The sequence below is a fragment of the Arvicanthis niloticus genome, chromosome 20 (assembly GCF_011762505.2).
Source record: "Arvicanthis niloticus isolate mArvNil1 chromosome 20, mArvNil1.pat.X, whole genome shotgun sequence".
Taxonomy (NCBI): Eukaryota; Metazoa; Chordata; class Mammalia; order Rodentia; family Muridae; genus Arvicanthis; species Arvicanthis niloticus.
Window position 1 is genome coordinate 47,234,807 of NC_047677.1, and position 23,244 is coordinate 47,258,050.

The 23,244-nt window shown below is 47.0% G+C and overlaps 1 protein-coding gene across 1 annotated transcript in view; it reads right to left on the reverse strand.

The window, feature by feature from the left end:
• Bltp3a (bridge-like lipid transfer protein family member 3A) overlaps window positions 1-23,244 on the reverse strand; it is a 51,641-nt gene that overhangs the window by 22,127 nt on the left and 6,270 nt on the right. Inside the window, exons 2-11 of the mRNA XM_034524119.2 lie at window positions 8,648-8,810; window positions 8,513-8,551; window positions 8,089-8,180; window positions 5,393-5,582; window positions 5,001-5,141; window positions 4,485-4,655; window positions 3,197-3,383; window positions 1,143-1,229; window positions 634-804; window positions 206-345 (exon numbers count right to left, since the gene is read on the reverse strand). Coding sequence (XP_034380010.1) covers window positions 206-345; window positions 634-804; window positions 1,143-1,229; window positions 3,197-3,383; window positions 4,485-4,655; window positions 5,001-5,141; window positions 5,393-5,582; window positions 8,089-8,180; window positions 8,513-8,551; window positions 8,648-8,810 — 1,381 coding nt within the window. The remainder of the gene's footprint in view (window positions 1-205; window positions 346-633; window positions 805-1,142; window positions 1,230-3,196; window positions 3,384-4,484; window positions 4,656-5,000; window positions 5,142-5,392; window positions 5,583-8,088; window positions 8,181-8,512; window positions 8,552-8,647; window positions 8,811-23,244) is intronic.

Sequence of the window (23,244 nt, forward strand, 5' to 3'; positions counted from 1 at the left end):
AGCCAGTGCAGGCTGGTTTTCAGCAGGAAGTTGTAATACGATAATCCAAGAACATGCTAAGGCCATGCTCAGACTCCATGCTCAACAGCAACTGGCCAAACTGTTCGTCTGTCTTCTCAGGAGTGAGGCCAGCAGGTCCTGGGTTCTACATCTTGGTTCATGTTGTTCCTGAACACCCCACACCCCAGTGTCCCCATGTCCTCACCTGGTGGATGTCCAGGTCATCTACTCGTACAACCAAGCAGCTAGAGCGTAAGCGATTCCATGCTGGAGACCCACAGGCAGCCTGCCGGCCCTGGGTAGGGCTTTTGTCAAGAGGGACCTTTCCAGGACCAGAGAAAGAATCTAAATAAAAAGGAAAAGGAAAAAGAAGTAGATACAGGCATTGTTCACTATTAATAAAATTGAGAAAGTAAAACCCAGGGTCAGTAATGCCATGGAATAGCAAAGGGAGCCCAAACCTCCCTGGTGGGAACTCGGTGACTGGCTGCGCTACTGACGAAAGAGGGGGCTCCAGAAGAAAAGGCAGCACACAAGGAGCAGCTGGGCAAACAGTGCTTCATCTCCGCCAACTATTTAAAGCCAGTCAGCAAAAAGCCGAGCAACTGGACTCTTCGGGGTTCTAAAACCTGCCTGCTTTCCTCCGGAAGGGGGGGTCTACCCCCAGCTGCCACGGTGGCTTCACACTGCTCTCCTCATACAGCTTCTCCACCCGACTCTGAAACTCTGTCACCAGCTGTTGGGCCCAGTGGCCTCGGGTCTCCATGGCCTCACAGTGCCGCACCCAGTGTTTGCAGCTGTCACCTGTAGGAAGAAGAACACGACTTCAGCCCAAGACCACAGTCCATGCCCCAGTGATTTCTTCCTGTTAGGAGAGTCAAAATTCAGAATTACACCCAAGCACAACTCAGAGTTTCCTGAGATGAGAAGCTGTGTTGAGAACACCATGCTCTCCCAGCCCCACATGCACATCTCTCTCAATAAGGGGATGAGACAGGGTTTGCAGATGTCATCTTAGAAAGATCTCAAGCACCCCCTAGGCACAAGCAGCAATATCCAGCACCCTTTTGCTGGCTGGTCAGGTCTGAACCCAGAATCTGTCCACATCTGGGGCCATGCTGAGCAGGTGAGGTTTCTCTGACCTGCCCTGTGGAAGGGGTAATAGTCAAACGCCATCTTGCGGAAGGTCAGCTGCATGGCACCACCCGTAAGTCTGTTTGCGGAGACACCTATGAGAGAAAGGCACAGGTGAACAGCGCTGGAGGAGCAAAGAAACCCGGGCATCACCTGAACCACTAGGAGCCCTCTGAGGGGCTGAACCCTGATCCTCTTACAAGAGTAACCAGTGTTCTTTACTGGCAGTCCTTATCTGTCCATTATATACTAAAAAGAATACAAAGATTCCTTTGTTCAATTCATGGATAAGGAACAATAATAACTTTAAAATTAGCTGCTATAAAGCTATTAGTGTTAACTTAGATCTAAACCTACAGTCACTGATAATGCTTTGGGGATTTTTGTTGCCTTTTAGGGAAGGTCTCATGAATCTCAGGCTAGTCTCATACTGCCCATAGCTAAACGTGACCTTGAACTCCTGATCCTCCTGCCTCCACCTCCCAACTACTACACTTCTAACCTGCACATCTACAACAGTGTGCTCTTTTTATTTGGAGGAAGGGTGTTCTTGAGACTGGGTCTTGCCATGAGGCACAAGCTGGCCTCAAACTCATGGCAGTACTTGTGTCACAGCCTCCAGAGCCAGAGCGATGGGATCACACGTGGATCACACCACCAGCAAGTGCACTGTGTGGCCCGGGCTGGCCTCAGACTCAAGGGACCCATCCAGGATTAAAGACATTCACCACCACAAGGCCCTAAGCAACACTGGGAAGAAATTACTACATAAAAATAGTTGTTCCCATAATCATTTCCTGTGGTGGAAAAGCCATGTCTACACTGTTGTTGCCCACGTGGAGGCGGAGTCACTTCAAGATGGAGGAGGAGCCAACTACATGGGCAAGCTGCTTGGTGGAAAAGACAAAAAGGCGGCACATTCATTCCCCTGACGTGAATCCTGGTCTCATTACTAGGGGCAAATATACAGCAGGTGTGGCTCAGCGGGGCAGCACCTACACGGCGCTCACAGAGCTGAGCAGACCCTCAGCGCCTCCGACCCTCAGCGCCTCCGACGACGTAAGCAGGTAAGAGGTGAATGGTAAATGCAGCCTACGGTGAGCAGAGTAAAGCAAGACAAAAGGCTGTCCCGTGTGAGCATATGACATGGCAAGCGAGCGAGTGAACAGGGAAGGGACAGCGCTGATGGGGTAAGCAGGGAGTCAAAACCAAACTCCGGGTCCCCTGAGCCAGTGCAGCATCTCCCTGGAGCCTGACCCTGGCTGTGTGGTAAATGAGGACAGACTGACTTCACTCACTTCCTACATGAGGACAGTCAAACAGAGTAAGCAAAAGGTTACTGGCTTCTGCGGGGATCATAAAGAAAAAAGTCAATCGTTCTGAATAAATATAAATACACATGTATGATACTATTTTAAGTATGCCACTAACATAATATAACCTCTCTACACATGTAAATACAGCATATATAACTGGGGGAGGCACTGAGACAGGGTTCCACTGTGTAGCCGGAGCTGGCCTTGAACTCATGGAGATCCACCTGCCTCTGCCTCCCTAAAGCTGTATGCCACAATATTTGACTATCACATCACAGTATTAAAACAATTCAACTCTGAACATTCTGGTTCTGGGTGGAGCTGGGGGCAGAATACATGTCTGTTCTGGATACACACAAGGTCTGTGTTCAATCCTCAGTTCTAACGAAGAGAGAAATCTGAAAACTCTGAGGTCTCCTACAACTCTATTTTTCCTAAAAAATCTCGCCAGTGGTTCTGCACCTCTGGCAAACACCAGCATTTGGAGACATGGGGATGACAAGGGTCATTCTGGTTGGGCTCAATCTGTGAAGTTCTGCATCTGTGTGGTGGGAAAAGGGCCTGCCATGTGTCCTGTGTGACAGCTGGCTCCAGCATGCTCTAAAGGCTGGAGAGCTCTCCCTTGTGCCAACACAGAGCTACCACAGGAGGACTGGGTACCAAGCGATGCCTGAAGGGCATTCATCCGAGGCTCTGCCCAGGACCAACAGCGATGTGTGATTGGCCAAGCTCAGGCCTCTGCGCACCTGGCTCTCGAGACTGGCTGTCATCACAGATGTGCAGGTCCAGGCGGGAGATGAGGAGGTGGTAGGAAGACTCCTTCACATCAAACTTCTCAAAATACTGGCTGAGGCGACTGCTGCTGCTGCTGCCCTGGCTGCCACTGAATGCCTGGGCCCAGGTCTGCTGGGCACTGGGAGCGGGTGGAGTGATCTACATGTGACAAGAGAAGGCCGTCCATCAGGGACTGGAGAGGGGCGCACTGGTTGACAGCACTGGCTGCTCTAGCCAGGTTGCTTGCCAGCACCCAAGGGACGGCTCACACCAGTCTGTGAACACTCCTGTGGCTAGCACTCCAGGTCCAAAAGGATCCAATACTCTCATATAAACAAGCATGCAGGCAAAACCAATGTACATACAGGGAAGGGAAGGGAAATGCAGACAGACATGCAGACAGACAGACAGACAGATGTCAACTCCAGGCTCTAAGAGGCTTCTTTTGATGCTTTCTGTAAGCGTAGTCCACATGGATAAAACACCGATTTAACAGCACTCCTTCTGTCTTACACCTGCTGTCTAGTGTCTCACTCAGCACTCCCCTGAGAAAGCAGCTCAAACCCCAACAGCCCCCCCACACCAAGTTTAGCGCCTGAGTCCTCAGGCCTGAGTCACCCTCAGTCACCTCCTCTAGAGCGTCCTCGCTAAGTGCACCGTCGTGTTGGTGGGCAGTGCTCTCAGAGCACAGCACCTAGGAGCAACTTGTCAACTGTCTACCCTCTAAGGCATGGGAAGTCCCAACCGTAGAGTCATGCTACTTCCTCCAGAGGCTAGCACCCCATCTGACACACAGGGAAACCCAGTAAGCAGAGGCTAGCACCCCATCTGACACACAGGGAAACCCAGTGAGCAGAGGCTAGCACTCCATCTGACACACAGGGAAACCCAGTGAGCAGAGGCTAGCACCCCATCTGACACACAGGGAAACCCAGTGAGCAGAGGCTAGCACCCCATCTGACACACAGGGAAACCCAGTGAGCAGAGGCTAGCACCCCATCTGACACACAGGGAAACCCAGTGAGCAGAGGCTAGCACCCCATCTGACACACAGGGAAACCCAGTGAGAGAGGCTAGCACCCCATCTGGACTCCATCTGACACACAGGGGACCCCAGTGAGCAGAGCAAATAAATGAGACAGGCACAAGCAACTCCACATGTGGTGAACCCCGTAAGCAAGCCAAAAAGGCCTCCATTCCCCACAACACCGGCACAAATTAGGGCTAGCCACCTGCCCCACACCTGCGGATGCCTCTTACCTGCACAGGCTCAGGAGCCAGGCTCTTTCTCTGCTGGGCCGACTTCTCCATGGCCGCACTCAGCGACTCGGCATACTTCATCATCGCCTTGAGCTGTGAGTCAGTCAGCACCCAGAGCAGGTCGTCCAGCAGGAAGGTTAGCTTGGAGGCGACCACGTTGCAGTCTTTAGTCTGAGGGGTCACAGAGAACACAGTTAGCTCCTGGTGTCTTCCAAGGCCTCAGAGTGACTGTGCTGGCGTCCCCGGCAGCCTTCACCTTCCAGGAGGTGAAAGGACCATCAGGCACTTTGGAACACCGACTTCTTACATAGTGACTCGGGTTTGCTTGATTTACCAAAGCACCAGCCAACCCCGAGATGCTCACACCCGTGTGTGCATAATACGGGTGGGAACCAAACCGGCTACTGAAAGCACCGGAACAGGGCAACAGAAGCTTCTCCCACACTGGCGAGGCCAACGAGGACAGTGGCCCAACACCAACTTCCACAAGTTTCCTGGCACAGGAAACACACTCACTCTTCTCTTGAGGGCTATCTGGATCCGGCCTTGGTTGGTAATGAGCCTCAGCGGAGTGCTAACCGGGTCCTGATCACCATTTTCTGTGGCGTCTGCCTCAACTCGGAGTGTCTGCCAAGTTATTTCCTTAAATGTTAAAACCTGGAAGGAGGGAAAGTAAAATCCTTAGACTGTGGATCAGAAGACCCAGGAGGCTGAACTGCTGCTCTCAGCTAGAATCCTGACAGCACAAGGCAGTGGGTCCAGACCCATAGAGCTGATCAGTGCCTCTGGACAGAAAGGACCCCAGGCTTCCCAAGAGTGGGAACAGCTCCAACAGGGAATAGGGTCCTTAGGGGCTCCCCAACTTGGCATCCCTCCACTCACCCCCCTCAGAATGCTAAGGTTGTCACCTCTCCTCGGCGGGGATCAGTGATACGGGTCAGACGCAGGTCACTCTGCTGCCAGTTGGGGTTGACACTATAACCTTGGAGCTGCCACAGTTCAAAGGAAGCATGGAAGGCCTTGGAGTGGATCTTGATGGTGATGGAATTGACCATGATGAACATCCCCTCCACCACCTTCTCAGCAAAGCCGTACTCACTGCAACACATGAGGGAAACAGCAGTTGGAGAGGGACAGCAGCAATGGATGGGGGAGACAGTGGTCAGAGCCAGGACAGCAGCAACGGATGGAGGAGATGGCGGTCAGAGCCAGGACAGCAGCAACATGGCTGCTTATTTTTCTTACTTCTTCTCTCCTTGCTGTTGTTTTTTTACCCCTAAGTTTTTTGGTTGGGGATTTTCTAACTATGTGTTTATTTCCCTTACGTGTGAGCGCACCGCCTAAGCATGTCTGTGCCTCGCGTGGGTGTTGTTGACCAGCGGATAAGAGCACTGGCTGCTCTTCCAGAGGTCCTGAGTTCAATTCCCAGCAACCACATGGTGGCTCACAACCATCTGTAATGGGATCCGATGCCCTCTTCTGGTGTGTCTGAAGACGGCTGCAGTGTACTCATATACAGAAAATAAATACATCTTTAAAAGAAAAAAAGAATGTGCCTTCTCCACCTTGAGGTAGCCAGCAGAGAAACAACACTTCTCCTTGCCTGAGACACCAGAGATGGCAGAGAGAGAAGAGAGATGCCGAGAAGGCCTCAGGCTGTGGAAAGCACACTCTTTACTTACTCTTCCACAGTCTCCCACAGGTCCACAAAGCAGTCGGTTATCTTCGCCTACCTCGCCTCACCTCGCCCCACCCCCTCTAGCCGCATCTTCCCAAGAAATCCTCTTCCTACTTCAGTGAAACAGACATTCTTCAAAGCAGAATTTCTTTTCTTTTGTCTTTTTTATTTTTATGTTTTTAAGGACTGAAAGGCATCTGAAGGGCTCGATCCACCACAAGGGGTTTGGTGAAAATTGCATTGTTGCCTTGGCCAAGGAACTGTTAAGCTAAAACCAATTCTGGAATTTTTTCATCACAAGAATCAAATAAATAAATAAATAAATAAAGTAAGTAAGTAAGTCAATCTACAGCCATGTGGCAGAGGCAGTGTTTGTTGCACGCCTTTGATCCCAGCACTTCAGGAGCAGAGGCAAGTGGATCTCTGTGTTCAAGGCCAGCCTGATCTACAAAGAGAGTCTCAAGATGACCAGGGTTACGTAGAGAAACCCTGTCTGGAAAAACCAAAGACCGGGAGGATAGATACCTAGAAACTAACACTAAAGTGTACATTTATATGCAACTCAGCCACACGGGACTAATCCACAGTCCCTATGGAGTAGGACAAACATACACAGTTCCCAGAGAGAGAACACTAGCCTTACACACAAGTCCAAACTACAGTGGGTCTGGAGCATGGCCATGGCAGACGGCCTCCTGCCGTGGCACAGGCCTTGATCGCTAGCACAGTGACGGTGACAGAAGGTGGTGGCTCATACCAGTAATCCCAGCCCTCGGAGGCAGAAGCCAGAGGATGTCTGTGACTCTCAGACCAACCTGCTCGGGATCCTCTTCCCATCTCCAGCACTGACCCTGCAGGTGCACCCCACACCTGCCTGCATTTACACAGATGCTGGTGACCCCAACCCCAGTCCTCATGCTTTCTGAACCGGTGCTTCACTCACTGAGCCATCTCCCCAGAAAATGACAAAAAAAGCGCGCCTGGAGAACCACCGCTTTAACCCAGAAAGAGGCAGGTGGCTCCCTGTGAGTAGGAGGCCAACCAGTTCCAGCCAGCTGCATACTGAGAACATGTCTCCAAAGAGAGAAAGGAAAAAAAAAAAAAAGAAATGAAAAAGTTTTTAAGAGGTTATATTCCCTTAGAAACAAAAAGAAGCCCCCTGCCCACCCCTAAAAGGAAATGTGACCACAGGCATGAGGAAGCGTATGGATGTTAAAGCAGGCACAGTGTGGTCGGCTGTGGAAGAATTTGACAGTCGCCTCCATTATCACCTAAGCACTTCCTTCCCAAGATGTTTACCCAGGAGAAACAACAGCACACTCTGTCCACACAGACACACCTGAATGCATGTTCACAAAAGCCAAAAAGTACAAGTGAAAAGACCTCCCGCTGGGTGGAAAGCTGAGCATGTTGGCATAGTCTGTAAGCCCAGCTCTTGGGATGGGAAGGCAGAAGGGTCCGAGTTCAAGGCCAGCCTGAGCTGCACCAAGGCAGCCTGGGCTACCAAGGGTCTCTCAGGGTTGGGAGGGGCTGAATTACAGCACGTGGTGGAATGTCACTCAGTGCTAAGCTATGTGTCCCCAGGTTCACACTGCTGTTAGGAACACAGTAAAACAGGGCATGTGGGCTTTGCTTTCGAATCCTGGCGTACACAGGAAACAGTGTTGGCAACATGGTGGTAATTGCTGAGGTCTGGTACTAGCCTATGTGCTTCAGCTCTATGCCTGAATTTTTCAGTAATCAAAGTTTTACTTTGAGCCAGGAAAAGTGAGACACACTTTTCATTCGCACAGGTTCACACACTAATAGGCTGAAGCAGGAAGATCCTAAGAAACCAGCCTGAGCTACAGAGCAAGACCATCCATCTGTCCGTCCATCCGTCTGTCCATCCATCTGCCATCTTCAGCGAGGCTCACAGTGACTAACCTCTGTCCTGAAGCAAGGGCGATGGGAGACTGGCCATTGGGGGGGCGAGGGTCCTCACAGGTTTCCATCTCCACCTCCACCTTATCCAGACACTGGAATACAAACAGAGAGAACTAAGTGTCCACACAAAACTCACACAGCACCACAGAACAAGAGGACTGTGCTACAAGCCTCGCACCAACACAAACCACACTTCAAACTTCCTGTCTGGATCCCAAGGGAATTTAAGGATAGTACTTAAGCAGCAAAAAACCATTATTAAAAAAAGCAAATGCAGGCCAGGTAGTGGCAGTGTACACCTTTAATCCCGGCACTTGGGAGGCAGAGGCCAGCCTGGTCTACACACTGAGGCCATTTAGAAAGGCCATGTCAACTAAAACCAAAACAAAAGAAAAGACTACTTTCAAGTAGAAAAAGCCATTACCAAGCAGATTGGATGTGTCTTCAACTTGGTCCACTGGATCTGAAAGAGGAAAGCACACAGGCCTGTGAGAGCCGCTCTTCAAGAGAACAAGCCTGCTGGCTAGGGACGGCAACAGTGCTCAGACCCCATTCTCACCCGGATAGAGGCCCTGTTGCAGTAGACCCTGGTGATGGCCAGCCAGGTAGGAAGCTCCAGCACATTCTGCAGAACCTCTTCGTCCAGCTCCAGATGGGTCAGCTGACCCTCCCCTTTCAGAGTACTCAAGTTGATTTTGTCCGGGGAAAGATTCTTAGTGAACCTGCAGAGAGTGACAGTAAAACATTGTTCCCAGGGCACCGTGATAAATCAGAATGCTGTAGTCCATCACTGCATGACGTTCTCCTTACGATGGTCACCATCTTCCTGACAATGTGCTGTGGAGTCGGGGAAGAGGCTGGAGGAATAGCGACACAGCCTTCTATTTCTGCATTCCCACATAAAAGTCCCCTAAAGACAGAGCGCTAGGCCTGATGTATGTGCACACCTGTGATCCTGTAAGTGTTGATGAAGATCAAGGCCACAATGAACTTGAAGCCAGCCTGGGATACTAGTTACCCTGCCCCAAAGACAACAAAATAACAAAGGACCCCAACTGAACAGAAACACCAAGGACAACAGCTGGTGTTTCATTTTCCTTTCAAAATGTATTTACTACCATGTGTGCATGTGACTCATGTGTTTGCACAAGCATGCCATGGCACACAACTGAAGGTCAGAGGTCAATTTGTCATCCATAGAACACCAGGCTCCATGGAAAAGCACCTTTACCCTCCAATGGCCTCACACAGCGAACACTTAAAGAGACCGAAAGGAACTGAAAGTATGTTCAACAATTAAAACTGCTGGCTACTCTTTCAGAGAACTGGAGTTTGGTTCAGAGCACCCACATGAAGCAGCTCAAACTGCCTGTTAATTCCAGTTCCCGGGGATCCAATGCCCTCTTCCTGCCGCAAGAGCACCCACAAACGTACACATGCCAACATGTACAAACAATAAACACATCTTTAAGAAATTCTGCCCATCAGTGGCCCCACACTCACTGCGGCAGGACTTGTGTGCTACGGCTGTAGCTTTCCTCAGCCTCCACAGAGTCCACCTGACCTGTCAGAATGCACCAGTAAAAAGCCACCACAGCCAACGAGTTATGTACCAACCAGTTATAACCAATTAGACCCAACAAATGGCCTTCCAGAACCAGCAAGTGATGACCTACCAGGTTCAACTCATGATCTACTAGATTCCATTAGTGGAGACCCAGTAGATTCAATCACTACGAAACTCAACCAGTGACCAACCGGCTGATCGGGTGGTGACACAGAAGAATTAACTATCCATTGGAGTTTGCAACCACATGAGACATCATCATCTGACATAGAGGAGCACATGGGAAGGAGCTGGCATGATAACCAGAGAGCAAGGCCTGTGGGTGAGGAAGGAGGCCCACAGGAAGCTCCACCTACACAGAAGACACTCACTACAACAGACTGCCTCCTCAGTAGGTGCTCTAAAGTCCTACCAGCTCCCTGTGCCAGCTCCCAGTGTGCACACAGTGCTGGAGAGCCACTCCTCTCGGGTCTCTGATATGATTTTGTGCTTCCAAGATATGCAGCCCTACTCAGCGCTCACTTAGACCTCTTGTCAGGACTGTGTGCAGAGCAGTCGGGAGAGGTGAAGCAGCCTCCCTCCAGGACAGAAAGGCTGGCTTGCCATGGACTCCAGAACTTCAGAAGTTAGAGTCTCAAGCTCCAGACTGCATGAGCCACTCAGCCCTGTGTCCCTGGGCTGGAGGCGTGTCACCATCAACCCGTGTCTTTGGGCTGGAGGCGTGTCACCATCAACTCCTGTGTTCCTGGGCTAGAGGCTGTGTCACCATCATCCCCTGTGTCCCTGGGCTGGAGGCGTGTCACCACTGTGCTCACTGCTCAGTTGCCTCTGCAAGCCTCCTCTAACAACCACAGGCTGTGTTAGCTTCTAAGTAATGCTGGAGCTCAGAAAAACGACCTCCCAAATAGGACGCCTAGCACACTGGCCATCTCTATTAAAGCCCTGGAAGGACAGCAGATGCCCAGAGTGGCTTCACCGACACTCCTTTATCAAGAACCCACACACGAGAACGATTGCATGTGGGTCTTTCAGCTTCCATTAACTAACTTCATATAGAAAGGAAAGACGCTGGGGCTGGAGAGATGGCTCAGCGGTTGGGGCTCAGCAGTTAAGAGCACTGACTACTTTTCCAGAGGTTCTGAGTTCAGTTCCCAGCAACCACATGGTGGCTCACAACCATCTGTAATGGGATCCAGTGCCCTCTTCTGGTGTGTCTAAGAAAGCAACCGTGTACTCATATACATAAAATAAATAAACAAATTTAAAAAGAAAGAAAGGAAAGACTCAAGAAGGTATCATACTTAGGTAAAGTTTTGTCTCTGAACCCAATTCGGATCCTAAGAGAACCATTTACCCAGTGCACTGTCAGGCCCTGGGCCCCTCAGACCTTTACCACCTGTCAAAATCCTCCACTCATGAAGGTCACAGGCTAATCACCCTGTGACTATCCCTGAGGATGTAAGCATGTGAGGACCGTTCTCACCTACAGCTACATGCTTCCAGCAGAGCTTCCTCGGGCCAAGGGCAGGCTTCCACCTTAGTTCCACAATAGGATAAAAGAAAAAAAAAATACCTAGACTTTAACATGTAAGCTGACATACACACACACACACACACACACACACACACACGTGTGTATGTGTTGGAAACTGAAGGAGGCTCATGCATGCCAAGTACAACATCCCAAATCCCTTTATGCTAGGAGGTAGAGGCAGAAGGATCTCTTGGAGTTTGAGGCCAGCCTGGTCTACAGAACTTAGCTCCAGAATAACCAGGGCTACATAGAGAAAACCTATCTCCAAAAACCCAAACACCAAAAACAAACAATGAAATCAGTTAAGTCTGAAGCAGCTTTGTTCTTCAACCAGAGACCAACTGTCTACCAATGGGTCCTTTCCTCTGACAGCAAACAAAAACATGGTGAGAAAACGTCCATCTATATGGATCACTTGCTAAAGAACAAAACAAGAAAAAGCAAAGGAGTCTAGTGCATGGCCCTAGGAGAGCAGAGAGGAGGCCCAAAAGAGGGGCAGTCCTAGGAAGCTGGGCACGCCTGCTATCACAAGGCAGGCTTCTGCCAAGCCCCACACACAGTCAAGGGATTCAAAGATCACCTTCCTTCCTTCAGGACCGACAAAACCAGGATGAGAATCAGTGAGATAAGCCGCTCTCCCTTATAATCGGCCCAGGCTGGTCTCAATTGGCAATCCCGCCTTGACTTCCGAGTCCCAGAGTGCAGGTATGTGCTGCCGTGCCCACCTAGGAGCTTCAAAGAGGACAGAAAGGAGGAAGGGGACTGGATAGAAATCAGCAGATACAAACACTCGCTGGAACCCACACTGACAGGAGAGAACCAACTCCCACAAGCTGTATACACACCAGTGCATACCACACACGCCTCAAACTATTTTTAAAGAAAATAATAAAATAACTTGAAAAGCCCACCCAAGGAGGACCATTATTCTATGGATATATAAAAGGGAAAGTATCTTTAACTATACGGCCCCTTTGATAAGAAATAAACTAGAAACACAGAATGCAGAATAAGCTATATTTTTTTTAGCACTGAGGAGTGATCATACTAAAGAGATATGACATAACTAGCTTCTGCATTGTGTTCTCTCCAAAATATCTCGAGTTTGATATAAAATAAATGACATTTCCCAGGGCTGGAGAGATGACTCAGTGGGCAATGGCGGATGCTCTTGCAGAACCAATTCCTGTTGTCACCATCCATATCAGGGAGCTCACAACTGCCTGTGATTTGATTTCTAGGAGACCCAGAGCCTTCTTCTGGCTTCATGGACACCCATGCACATGAACATATACATGCACGCACACACACATACACACTTTAATAGCTTCCACCTCATTGCTTACAATGAGTCTGTTTAAGTTAATCTTTTTTAAAACAGATTTATTGATTATATATACAGTGTTCTGCCTGCATGTATGCCTGCAGTCCAGAAAAGGGCATCGGATCCCATTACAGATGGTTGTGAGCCACCATGTGGTTGCTGGGAATTGAACTCAGGACCTCTGGAAGAGCAGTCAGTGCTCTTAACCGCTGAGCCATCTCTCCAGCCCTATTTATATCTTATAATCAGGTCTTCTCAGCTTTATTCTGATGCTCCTTTATCTGTTAACCAACCATACAAATACCAAAATCTGTAGGTGCTCATCCCTTAACTACAATAGCATGTTTGTTTATAAACATTTACACATGTTTGAATGTATTTGGTTTCCTGAAAGTGGGTCTTGAATATAGTCCAGGCTGACCTTGACATCCTGACCCTCCTGCCTCAGCCTAACAAGTGCTGGCATTACAGGCTGAACCACCACACTTGGATCCACTCCTTCTCCTACTGTAAATAGTTTCTCCAAGATGTACCTGGCACGGTATGCTCTGGAAGCCTCTCAGAAATGGTTAGAGGACACTTCGGGGTGTAGCTAGTGGTATACAACCTGCCTAGCATATCCAAGGCCCTGACCTCAAACCCTAGAACTCAGATAAAAAAAGGGGGGCAGGGGATAAAGGATATCCCCCTTTACACTCACACATAGCATGCTTATTAACCTCTGGAAGTAGAATAAATGTCAATTTTTGGGTAAAATTATAGTGCAATATAATCAGAAACCTTTCTGAACCTCACCAACCCAATGAGATCAGCAAGATCCATCTTGAGAACACCAGGGCTAATTCATGTCCCCCAGCAACAACAGCCAGTCTCTATCTACCAAGACGCTGGGGGCAACCTTGGAAGGCACCGTGTTATCAGCAAAAAAAAAAGCAGAACACTGCTAATCAAAGTCCTTCGGGTAGGGGATGGGGACTTGGATCAATGACAGAGTGCCTGCTTATCGAGGAAGACCCTGGGCTCCGTCCTCCTCAGTGCACTGCCCGGCCACAGTGATGACCATGTGAGGATGCATGGCTTACAGGTGGGCACACTGTCTGGGAGATGTTTCCTCAGGCAGTTCTCACTGAACATACTTACACGGCTCTAGATATAACACATACTGCACACTTGATGATATGCAAGCACACTCTGCATATCTGGTCTGACACCAATGAAAATATTGTATGCAATTTCTCACCAATAATAAACAGATCCCACCGCATAAGCTTCTCCAGAAAAGCAGCAAGAATTCCTTAGAAGTAAATCTCGTGCCCAATACACAAGAAGCCCCAGGCCAGAAACAAATAAGAATTCAGAACACAACGGTACTTTTAATCCCAGAACTTGGGAGGTAGAAGCAGGTAGATCTCTGAATTCAAGGGCTGCCTGGTCTACAGTTCTAGCCCAGCCCAGCCAGGGCTACATAATGGGACCATCTTTAAAACAAACAAACAAAAAGTACCCCCTAAACTGGTATTTCCAGAATCTTACAGCAAAAATAAAGAATAGGTTTTAAAAGGTAGTCCATGGAGCCAGTTGTTATGGGGAGGGGCAGGGCATGCTGAACTGAGGCTCTGCAGATGCTACAAGAACTCCAAGCCACACTCACTACCTACACAGAAAATTTCAGCACAAACTCAGCCCATCAGATGGGCCCAACCAGATTAGACTGAAGCCTTTTCATGAGACCAACTGTCCTATGTCAGCCTTGGGAGCCAGATGAAAACCCTCAAGGAACTATGGGAATCTAAATCTTTTAGAAGAACCTTGCTGAGTATGTACCTCTGCCCTCCACAGTCCCTGGCACAAACTTTAGTTCGCATCCCTCATGGGCCAGGGTGGCTAAAAAGGCTAATGGCAGCCTGGTATCCGTTCCATGCGGGTATGTGGGGAAACATTTCCAGGCCATCTGTTACTATTGCTGAGCACAGAGGCTCAGCAGAAATCAAGTTGGAGAAACAGACAGATCAACCTCATCTCTGCCAGAGAACTGCAATCTGCTACAGAGGCGATGGGAAGGCTCTCAATCATCCTTGCAAACGTGTCACACGATTTTACGAAGCCAAGGTTTTAAACCTGCAGACTTATTTAAGAGCAAGAAACTTTCTTGAGTCAGGGTGTCAAGTGGCCCAGGCTGCCCTTGAACTCAGTACTTAGGAGTTGAGTTCCTGAGTAAGTGCCTCAAATCCATGATCCTCCTGCCTCAGACACCCTGGTGTGGGATGGCAGGTATGTGCCAACATGTCCAGCCAAAAAGGATCTTAAATAACCATTAATTCAAAATCTCTAATTTTCAAATAAAGAAACAAGTGACCAGAAATGAGAATGGGCTGCCCAGGAGGCATAGCTGGTGATGTTTAAGCCTGGAGCCCAGCACACCACAGACATGCGACAGAAGCCAGCATCCCCTGCACTCAATTCCGCTGCCTTGCCCCAGGAGCCTGCTGACAGCAGGACCTGCAACAACCCCTCTGCTCCAGATCCACAAATGCACTCTGCTCCTTCACTAAAATATGTAACAAGACCCTGTCTCAAACCTCCAAAACTGATGGGCCTGGAGATGGCTCAGTGGCCAGGAGTGTTAGCTGCTCTTCCAGAGGACCCAGGTTCAATTTCCAACACCCACATGGCAGCTCACAAATGCATGTAACTCCAGCTCCAGAGGATCTGAAACTCTTTTGGCCTCCTCCAGCTCAGCACACACATGATGCACAGACACACAATCTGGCAAAAGAGAAGTACACACACACAAATCTTTTAAATAATAAAATAAATTCCCAAATACTGAAAAGACTTATTTCTAGTTACTGTTTTCTAATTTAATTCCATTAATGTCAGGGAACACACTAAATTTTTGATATCTTGAATTTTCTCATTATTTTATTTTCTTAATTATGTGTGTTTTGGTTGCATGTATGTATGAGTACCACATAAATGTCTAGTACCCACAGAGACCAGAAGAAGCTGTCATATTCCCTGGAACTGGAATTACAGTTGTGAGCATCCATGTGAGTGCTAAGAATCAAATCCTGGTCATCCAGAAGAACAGCTAGTGCTCTTAACTGCAGAGCCATCCCACTAGCCGCTCATTATCTTGAAATTTATTCAAAGAGTTTACTGATCAAGATATGGCCTACCTGGTATACACCCTTTTTGTGAATTTGAAATGAGAATTCTGCAAGTGTGTGTGTATTCTACGAACCTCTATATATAACATATAATTAGAAAACCTCTACATATGGCTTAGATCATACAATAGTCACCAATGTAGTCTTGTAAAGAAATAAGACAACTTTCCTGTAGGCCCTAGCTTCTATTTGCTTTCATTCCTCTTTAATCTGAAGAACGTCCGTCAGTAAGTGCACCTTGTTTTGGGACTAGAATCCTTAGTTTTATAACTAAAAGTATCTCTAGCTCATCTTCTATTTTGTCTTAGTTACTTTTCTATTGCTGGGATAAAACACCAAAATCAAGAACACTTTAGAATAATGGCTTTATTTTGAGCTTACAGCTCCAGAGGGCTAGAGTCTATGACAGAACAAAAGGATAAGCTGGAGTAGCAGCCCGGACCTCATATGTTAAACCACAGGCAGGAGACAGAGAATAACTTGAAATGGCATGCTGCTTTTGAAATATCAATGCTTACCCCTATGAAATACTTCCTCCAGCAAGGTCACACTTCTAGTCCTTCCCAAACAACAACAGCTGGGGACCAAGTATTCAAATGCCCAAGACTTATGGAGAAAGTCTTTCTTTCAACCGACCACATACATTTAAAGGACATTTTAGCTGGGTATGAAATTTGTAGAGTTTCTTTCAGCTATTAAAGTTTCATCCACCACCTTCTGCTGTTAAAGTAATCACTCACTGCTTTTTATACAGTTAATTTGCAAGTACTTTCATGTTTTTAATCTTTCACTGTCACTAATTTCACTGTCACGAGCATTAGGTCTCCAGGAATGATTTTGTTATTAGCTTGAGATAGTCTCTCTTCTCATGTAATCCAGGCTGGCCTTGAGCTTGTTGTGTAGCCAGAGATGACCTTGAACTGATACTCCTGCTTTCATATTCCCACTCTAGGCTTTGTGAATATCAGCCAAACAAACTATTCCCAGACCAGAAATTGTTTTCTTTGTTCTTATCCTGCTTTGGCTGAACATCTTGTATCTAATAAAACCTGCCTATGATAACACTTCCATGGAAATACAACCACATGCTATACAACCCATCCATTTGCAGTGTATGAGTCAGTGACTTAGTACTGTCAGTTGTTCAACCATAAGTAAAACCAACTTTAGAGCAGTTTCATTATCCCCTCACCGAGAAAACCCATGCCCTAGCTGTCACCCCCAGCAGTTCTAGTCAACCATCAGTTTATGTCTCTATAGTTTCGCCTATTTGGGATATTTAATACAATAGGAATCTTACATGGTCACTATTTAAAATAAATAAATAAACTCTATTGCCTGTACAGATACGTGTATGTTCATGTCTGTGTGTGTGGCTACAATGTGAGTATGCATAAGTGCCACCACACTTGATTTTTCAGTGATTTTTTTTTGATAGCTGGTGGCTGGAAAGGAGATATTCAGCTTTATCTTCTGGTGGCTGACTGCGTAGGAAGTACCATGAAAAAAGAGCCAGGATACTTGTTGAAATTTAAAGTCAAGGAATGAAGGTGTCTGATGTTATCCTCTGATCACAACATGTCTGTTCACATCTATCAGTCCAGAAATCTACTCTCTAAGATGCTCATGACTGCTGACCTAACACCTGATGCTTCGGGTGAGAAGTGGAGGGTTACTGTGCTGTTGGCTTTTTGTTGTTTATGATCTCATGCATCTTAGGCTGGCTTTGAACTCTCTGTATAGTACATAACCTTGCTTTGTTTGTGTTTTGTTTTGTTTGAGATGTCTCACTTTGTAGGCCTGGCTATCCTCACTCACTATATAGACCAGGCTGGCCTCAAACTCATAGAGACCTGCCTGTCTCTGCAACATGAGTACTGGGATTAAAGGTGTGACCCACCATGCCAATCATCTCTCTACTTTTTTCATTTTTTAAAGACCTATTTGTTTGTATTTCACATGTATGGTGTTTTATGTATGTCTGTACACCACCACCATGCATGCCTAGTGCCCAGTGAAATCAGAAAAGGGTATTGGATCCCCTAAAACTAGAGTTACAGATGGTTTCAAGCCACACACGTAAAAATAAATGACTAAAAACAAGCTAAACTTTGGAACATCACTCTTCCATTCAGTCAAACTTACTAATATCTCAATACTCGTGCTTTCTAAAACTTTCTTTAAAATTAGATTTATTCTATTTTATGAGCAAAAGAGCTTTGCCTTGGGCTGGAGAGATAGCTCAGTGGTTAAGAGCACTGACTGCTCTTCCAGAGGTCCTGAGTTCAATTCCCAGCAACCACATGGTGGCTCACAACCATGTGTAATGGGATCCAATGCCCTCTTCTGGTGTGTCTGAAGACGGCTACATTGTACTCATATAAAAATAAATAAGTAATATTTTTAAAAAAAGAAAAGAAAGAAAAAAGTGCTTTGTCTGCAAGTATGTGTATGTACCAAGTCTATGTAAAACCACAGAGGTCAGAAGGTGGCACTGGATCCCTGGAACTGGAGTTTCAGACAGTTGTGAGTTCTTTACCACAACAGCCTCTCTCTAACAGCCTTCAAAACTCTTCAATTATGGGCTGGCAGCCAAGTTACATAAAACCAAGTATTACTCTGAGCACACATGTCAAAAATTACTCAAGTAGCCAATGGAACACAGCCAACCGACACACGCATCTCATACCTGCTTTCCTGGAACGTTGGTACGAACTTCATGCCCTTCATCTAAATAGCTAACGGTATTTTTAAACTTTAATTCACCCCCTTTACAATTAATACTGATTGATAACATGGAAACTATTCTTTAGTATTTGTTTCTGGCACCAATAATATATACTCACCTTAACACACAGACAAAGGAGACCGACTGCTGGATACCGGGCTGAACTCGAGTCCCCTTCCCCAGAGCTAAGGTTTCCTGAACTCTCAAGCCCACACGTGAGGATGCTAAGACGGGAGGACTGTGGGTCCCAGTCAACCTGGGCTGTCTCAAGCACGGTCCTTAGTGCACCTGTCTTCTCTCACACACACCTGACTTTCCTGTACCACTCCTCAAACTCTAGTTTGTTCGCATGGTTTTTTGTTTCTTTTTGCTGCAGTTACTTAGTGACTGAATGCGTATGCACAGTGTATATATACTTAGTGACTGAATGCGTATGCACAGTGTATATATACTTAGTGACTGGATGCGTATGCACAGTGTATATATACTTAGTGACTGGATGCGTATGCACAGTGTATATATACTTAGTGACTGGATGCGTATGCACAGTGTATATATACTTAGTGACTGGATGCGTATGCACAGTGTATATATACTTAGTGACTGGATGCGTATGCACAGTGTATATATACTTAGTGACTGGATGCGTATGCACAGTGTATATATACTTAGTGACTGGATGCGTATGCACAGTGTATATATACTTAGTGACTGGATGCGTATGCACAGTGTATATATACTTAGTGACTGGATGCGTATGCACAGTGTATATATACTTAGTGACTGGATGCGTATGCACAGTGTATATATACTTAGTGACTGGATGCGTATGCACAGTGTATATATACTTAGTGACTGGATGCGTATGCACAGTGTATATATACTTAGTGACTGGATGCGTATGCACAGTGTATATATACTTAGTGACTGGATGCGTATGCACAGTGTATATATACTTAGTGACTGAATGCGTATGCACAGTGTATATATAGCATGCACATGAGAGCACACATACGGAAAGAAAAAAAAACCAGCCTGTAGGTGGTGGTCTCTCTCCCACCAAAACCCAGTGCCTTTATCTACTAGTAAGTCATGGTGTCGCCCTGCCTTAGACTCTACTGGGGCTGCCAAGAGGGACGGTCCCTTCTGTTGTGGGGCCACTATCCAGCTGGAGAAAGAGCTGGGCTGATTAAAACCATTCTCACTGATTATTCTTTAGCCAGGTTCTATAAAGTGAAGGTAACTAAACGTCCTCTAATGGTTGAATGAATTCTCTAAGGGATCAATCCAGTGTACACATTCTGGCTCTTTTACCCTCTGGTGGTTTGAATGAAAATGGTCCCTTTGAGATTCATCTGTTTCAATGTTTGGTCCCCAGTTTAGAAAGGATTAGGAAGTGTGTTCTTGTTAGTAGGTATGTCTCTGGGCAGTGTCTCTCTGTCTCTGTCTGCTACCTGTGGGTCAGGATGCAAGCTCTCAGTTACTCGTAGCTACAGTACCATACCTGTCTGCTTCCTGCCATGATGATAATGGACTAATTCTCTAAAACTGTAAACAAACTCTCCCACCCCCTTAAATGCACTCTTTTATTAGAGTTGCTTTAGTTGTAGTCTCTTCAGCGTGACCTAACAGTAACTAAGACACACTATGCTAAGGTCCCAGTTGTAGGAAGCAGCTGTTAGCGGTGGTATAATCTGCCATTCCAAGATGGCGCTGACATCGTGTCTTCCCAGTAGTAAACAAGTAACTGCGCAGCTGCAAAGGCAGAAAGCCCGCCAAAGTCACTGGCCAATCCCGAGGTGTAATATTGGGTGGTGAGCGAACAGCCAATCAGAAGTGAATACGTCACTCTAGGGTGTATTTAAGCGGTGCCTCTTCCTGTGTTTGTTTTGCTGTTACAAGAAGTAAAGCCTCGTCTATAGTGATACCCGATTATTGCCTCACGTGTCCTTATTCGCGGGCGAAAAGGGACTCGGGAGGTGCGCGCAACACCCAGTCTCCCCCACATCATGCGCCATTCATGAGAAGATGCTTCCTTCCTTCCTTCCTTCTCTTTTCAAGCTCAGTGATAAGGCATTCATCCCTACTCCATTACAAGATCTACCCGTGTAGACGGAAGGCGCCATGACAGTCGGCCTCAGAAGGTAGAAACCGGGCAATCTCAACACAAGCTGGCCACTGAGATTAGCCATCCTGGGGAGTTCTGGGTTTGACTGACAGAGTCAGCCTCGATGAGTAAGTCTGAAGAACAATGGAGGATTACCCCTGTGTACACATATCCACACATACTCAAAGTCATGCATGCACACATGCACAGCACATACAGGAACATGAAAAATAAACGTGAGTTGGGCAGGGAAATGGCACAGGTAAAAAACTTGCCACACAGGAGAATGACCTGAACCTGGCCCCAGAATTCACATAAAGTACATACATGGAGAAAACTGATTCCACAAACTTGTCCTCTGGGACTCACACACTCTCCTGGAACTGGCTCTGTCGAACAAGCTAGCTTAGAACTCAGAGATCACCTACCTAAGGTGGAATGTTCCAGAGAAGAGCAGCAAGGCCCATGTGCCAAGATGACACAGTGAAGCAGTCATGTTATTTTTAAAATGTGATTTCTACCCTGGCATGGCAGTGGACTCGGATAATCTCAGCACTAGGGAGGCTAAGGCAGGAGGATTATAAACTCAAGGGCTACACAGTGAGACCACATCTCAAAAAACAAACGCGTAGGCTGGCCGTGTCGTTCAGTTTTGGAGCACTTGCCTAGTATGTGCGACCCCCAGATCCAATGCCCAGAATTCCTCCTGGAGAAGAACCAAGTGCAACACAGCATGTGTGCGGTTTTACAGATGGGGAAACTAAAACTTCAAGAAGCTAAAAACCTTGCTGAGCACACAGCTCTGAGTTCACAGAGGCCGAGTCCTAACTCTCTGCTACAGTGCATGCTCTCGGCTAATCTCCCAACCCAAGCTCGGCTCACTACTGAGATCCATCCATTTGTGCCTGTGCTGCTGGAGACTACTGCAGCCCTAAAATATGCTGGCCCTCTAAGCCGGTATACTCCGCTCCCAAGTGTTTTTAAATTGTTTTAGACTGATTTTACTCCATGTGTTTGAATGTGTTTCACTAACATGTATGTCTATATACTAACTCTGAGCCTAGTGCCCTCAGACCGTAAGAGAAGACATTGACACTGCAGTTACAGATGGTTCTGAACACCATGTGGGTGCTGGAAACTGAACCCAGGTCTACAACAGAAACAACTGGGCTCTTAACCACTGAGTCATCTCTCCAGCCCCAAAGTCTTTGCTTTTAATAAAATGTTCTAGAAAAAGAGGCCATGAAGAGACTGGGAATATGCAGGGGAGTTCAAAGGGAAAAAAATAGAGGAAAATTATGTAATCATTTTATAATTAAAAATTTAAATATTTCAAAATGTATTTTAAAATTAAAATAAAGTACTTTTTGTAAGAAGCGTAAGCCCGACGTGATGCCACACACCTCTAAACCCAGCATAAGAGAGGCAGAAGCAGGCAGATCTCTATGAGTTCAAGGCCAACCTTGTCAACATGAGTTCCAGGATAGGCAGACTTACACAGAGAAACCCCGTCTTGAAAAACAAAATAGAATTATCTTTGCCAGGCATAGAGGCTCAGCCATGCAATCCAAGACTCAGGAAACTCAGGCCAAGCTATTTCCCAAATCCCAGAATAAGTCAGCTACACAAAGAGACTATCTCAAGCCAATACATAGCTTAGCAGGTGGCAGCTTCTAACAGCAGGCCCAAGGGCTGAGTTCAATGCAAAGGACCATGTGGTGGGAGGAGGCAGCGGACTCCACATGGCACAGGCACACTCGCACAGACACACTGAAACAGCACACACAAATGTAAGACAGAGAGAGACACTGTCTTAAAGATCATAGGAAAGCTATGCAATTCAAACTTCTATTTCTGTAGGGAAAATGAAATGATGTGTCAATGGGTTGCTAAGATTACAGAGCAGAAGACCAAATACTTAGCAAAATCCTGGGTATTTAGAAACAAGCCCTTGCCCGGCAGTGGTGGTGCACGCCTTTAATCCCAGTACTCGGGAGGCAGAGGCAGGCGGATTTCTGAGTTTGAGGCCAGCCTGGTCTACAGAGTGAGTTCCAGGACAGCCAGGGATATACAGAGAAACCCTGTCTCAGGAAAAAAAGAAAAAAGAAAAAAGAAAAAAAAAGAAACTAGCCCTTTACTCCTTCTCTACATAGTAGTCATTTCCACAGCCTCCACATCCAACCCAACTGAGTCGTTTTCTGCGATGGTTGCAAACTTGCCATCTCCACTGTCCCTTTGTAAATTGGACTATTATTCTGGAATGACATCATGCGTTTAAGGCTATGCAAGTTTGGGCTCTCTTTAGCTCAGTCAGCCCATGTTAAGCAGTGTGCATGGCTTCAGTCCTCAGCATCACACAGACTGAGCAGATAGCCGGAGTGTGCTTCACCAAACAGAAGGTTTTGGGGTTTTTTGTTTTGTTTGGTTTGGTTTTTTGGTTTTTCGAGACAGGGTTTCTCTGTAGTCCTGGCTGTCCTGGAACTCACTCTGTAGACCAGGCTGGCCTCGAACTCAGAAATCCACCTGCCTCTGCCTCCCAAGTGCTGGGATTAAAGGTATGCGCCACCACCGCCCAGCCAGAAGGTTTTATTTTTTTTTAACTTTGGTTTCTTGTGGGTTTTGAGACAAGGCCCCATACTGTACCCCAGCCTGGTCTCAAAACTGTAGGTGTTGGGAGCCGCAGTGATTCGCCATTCCAAGATGGCACGGACATCCTGTCCTCCCAC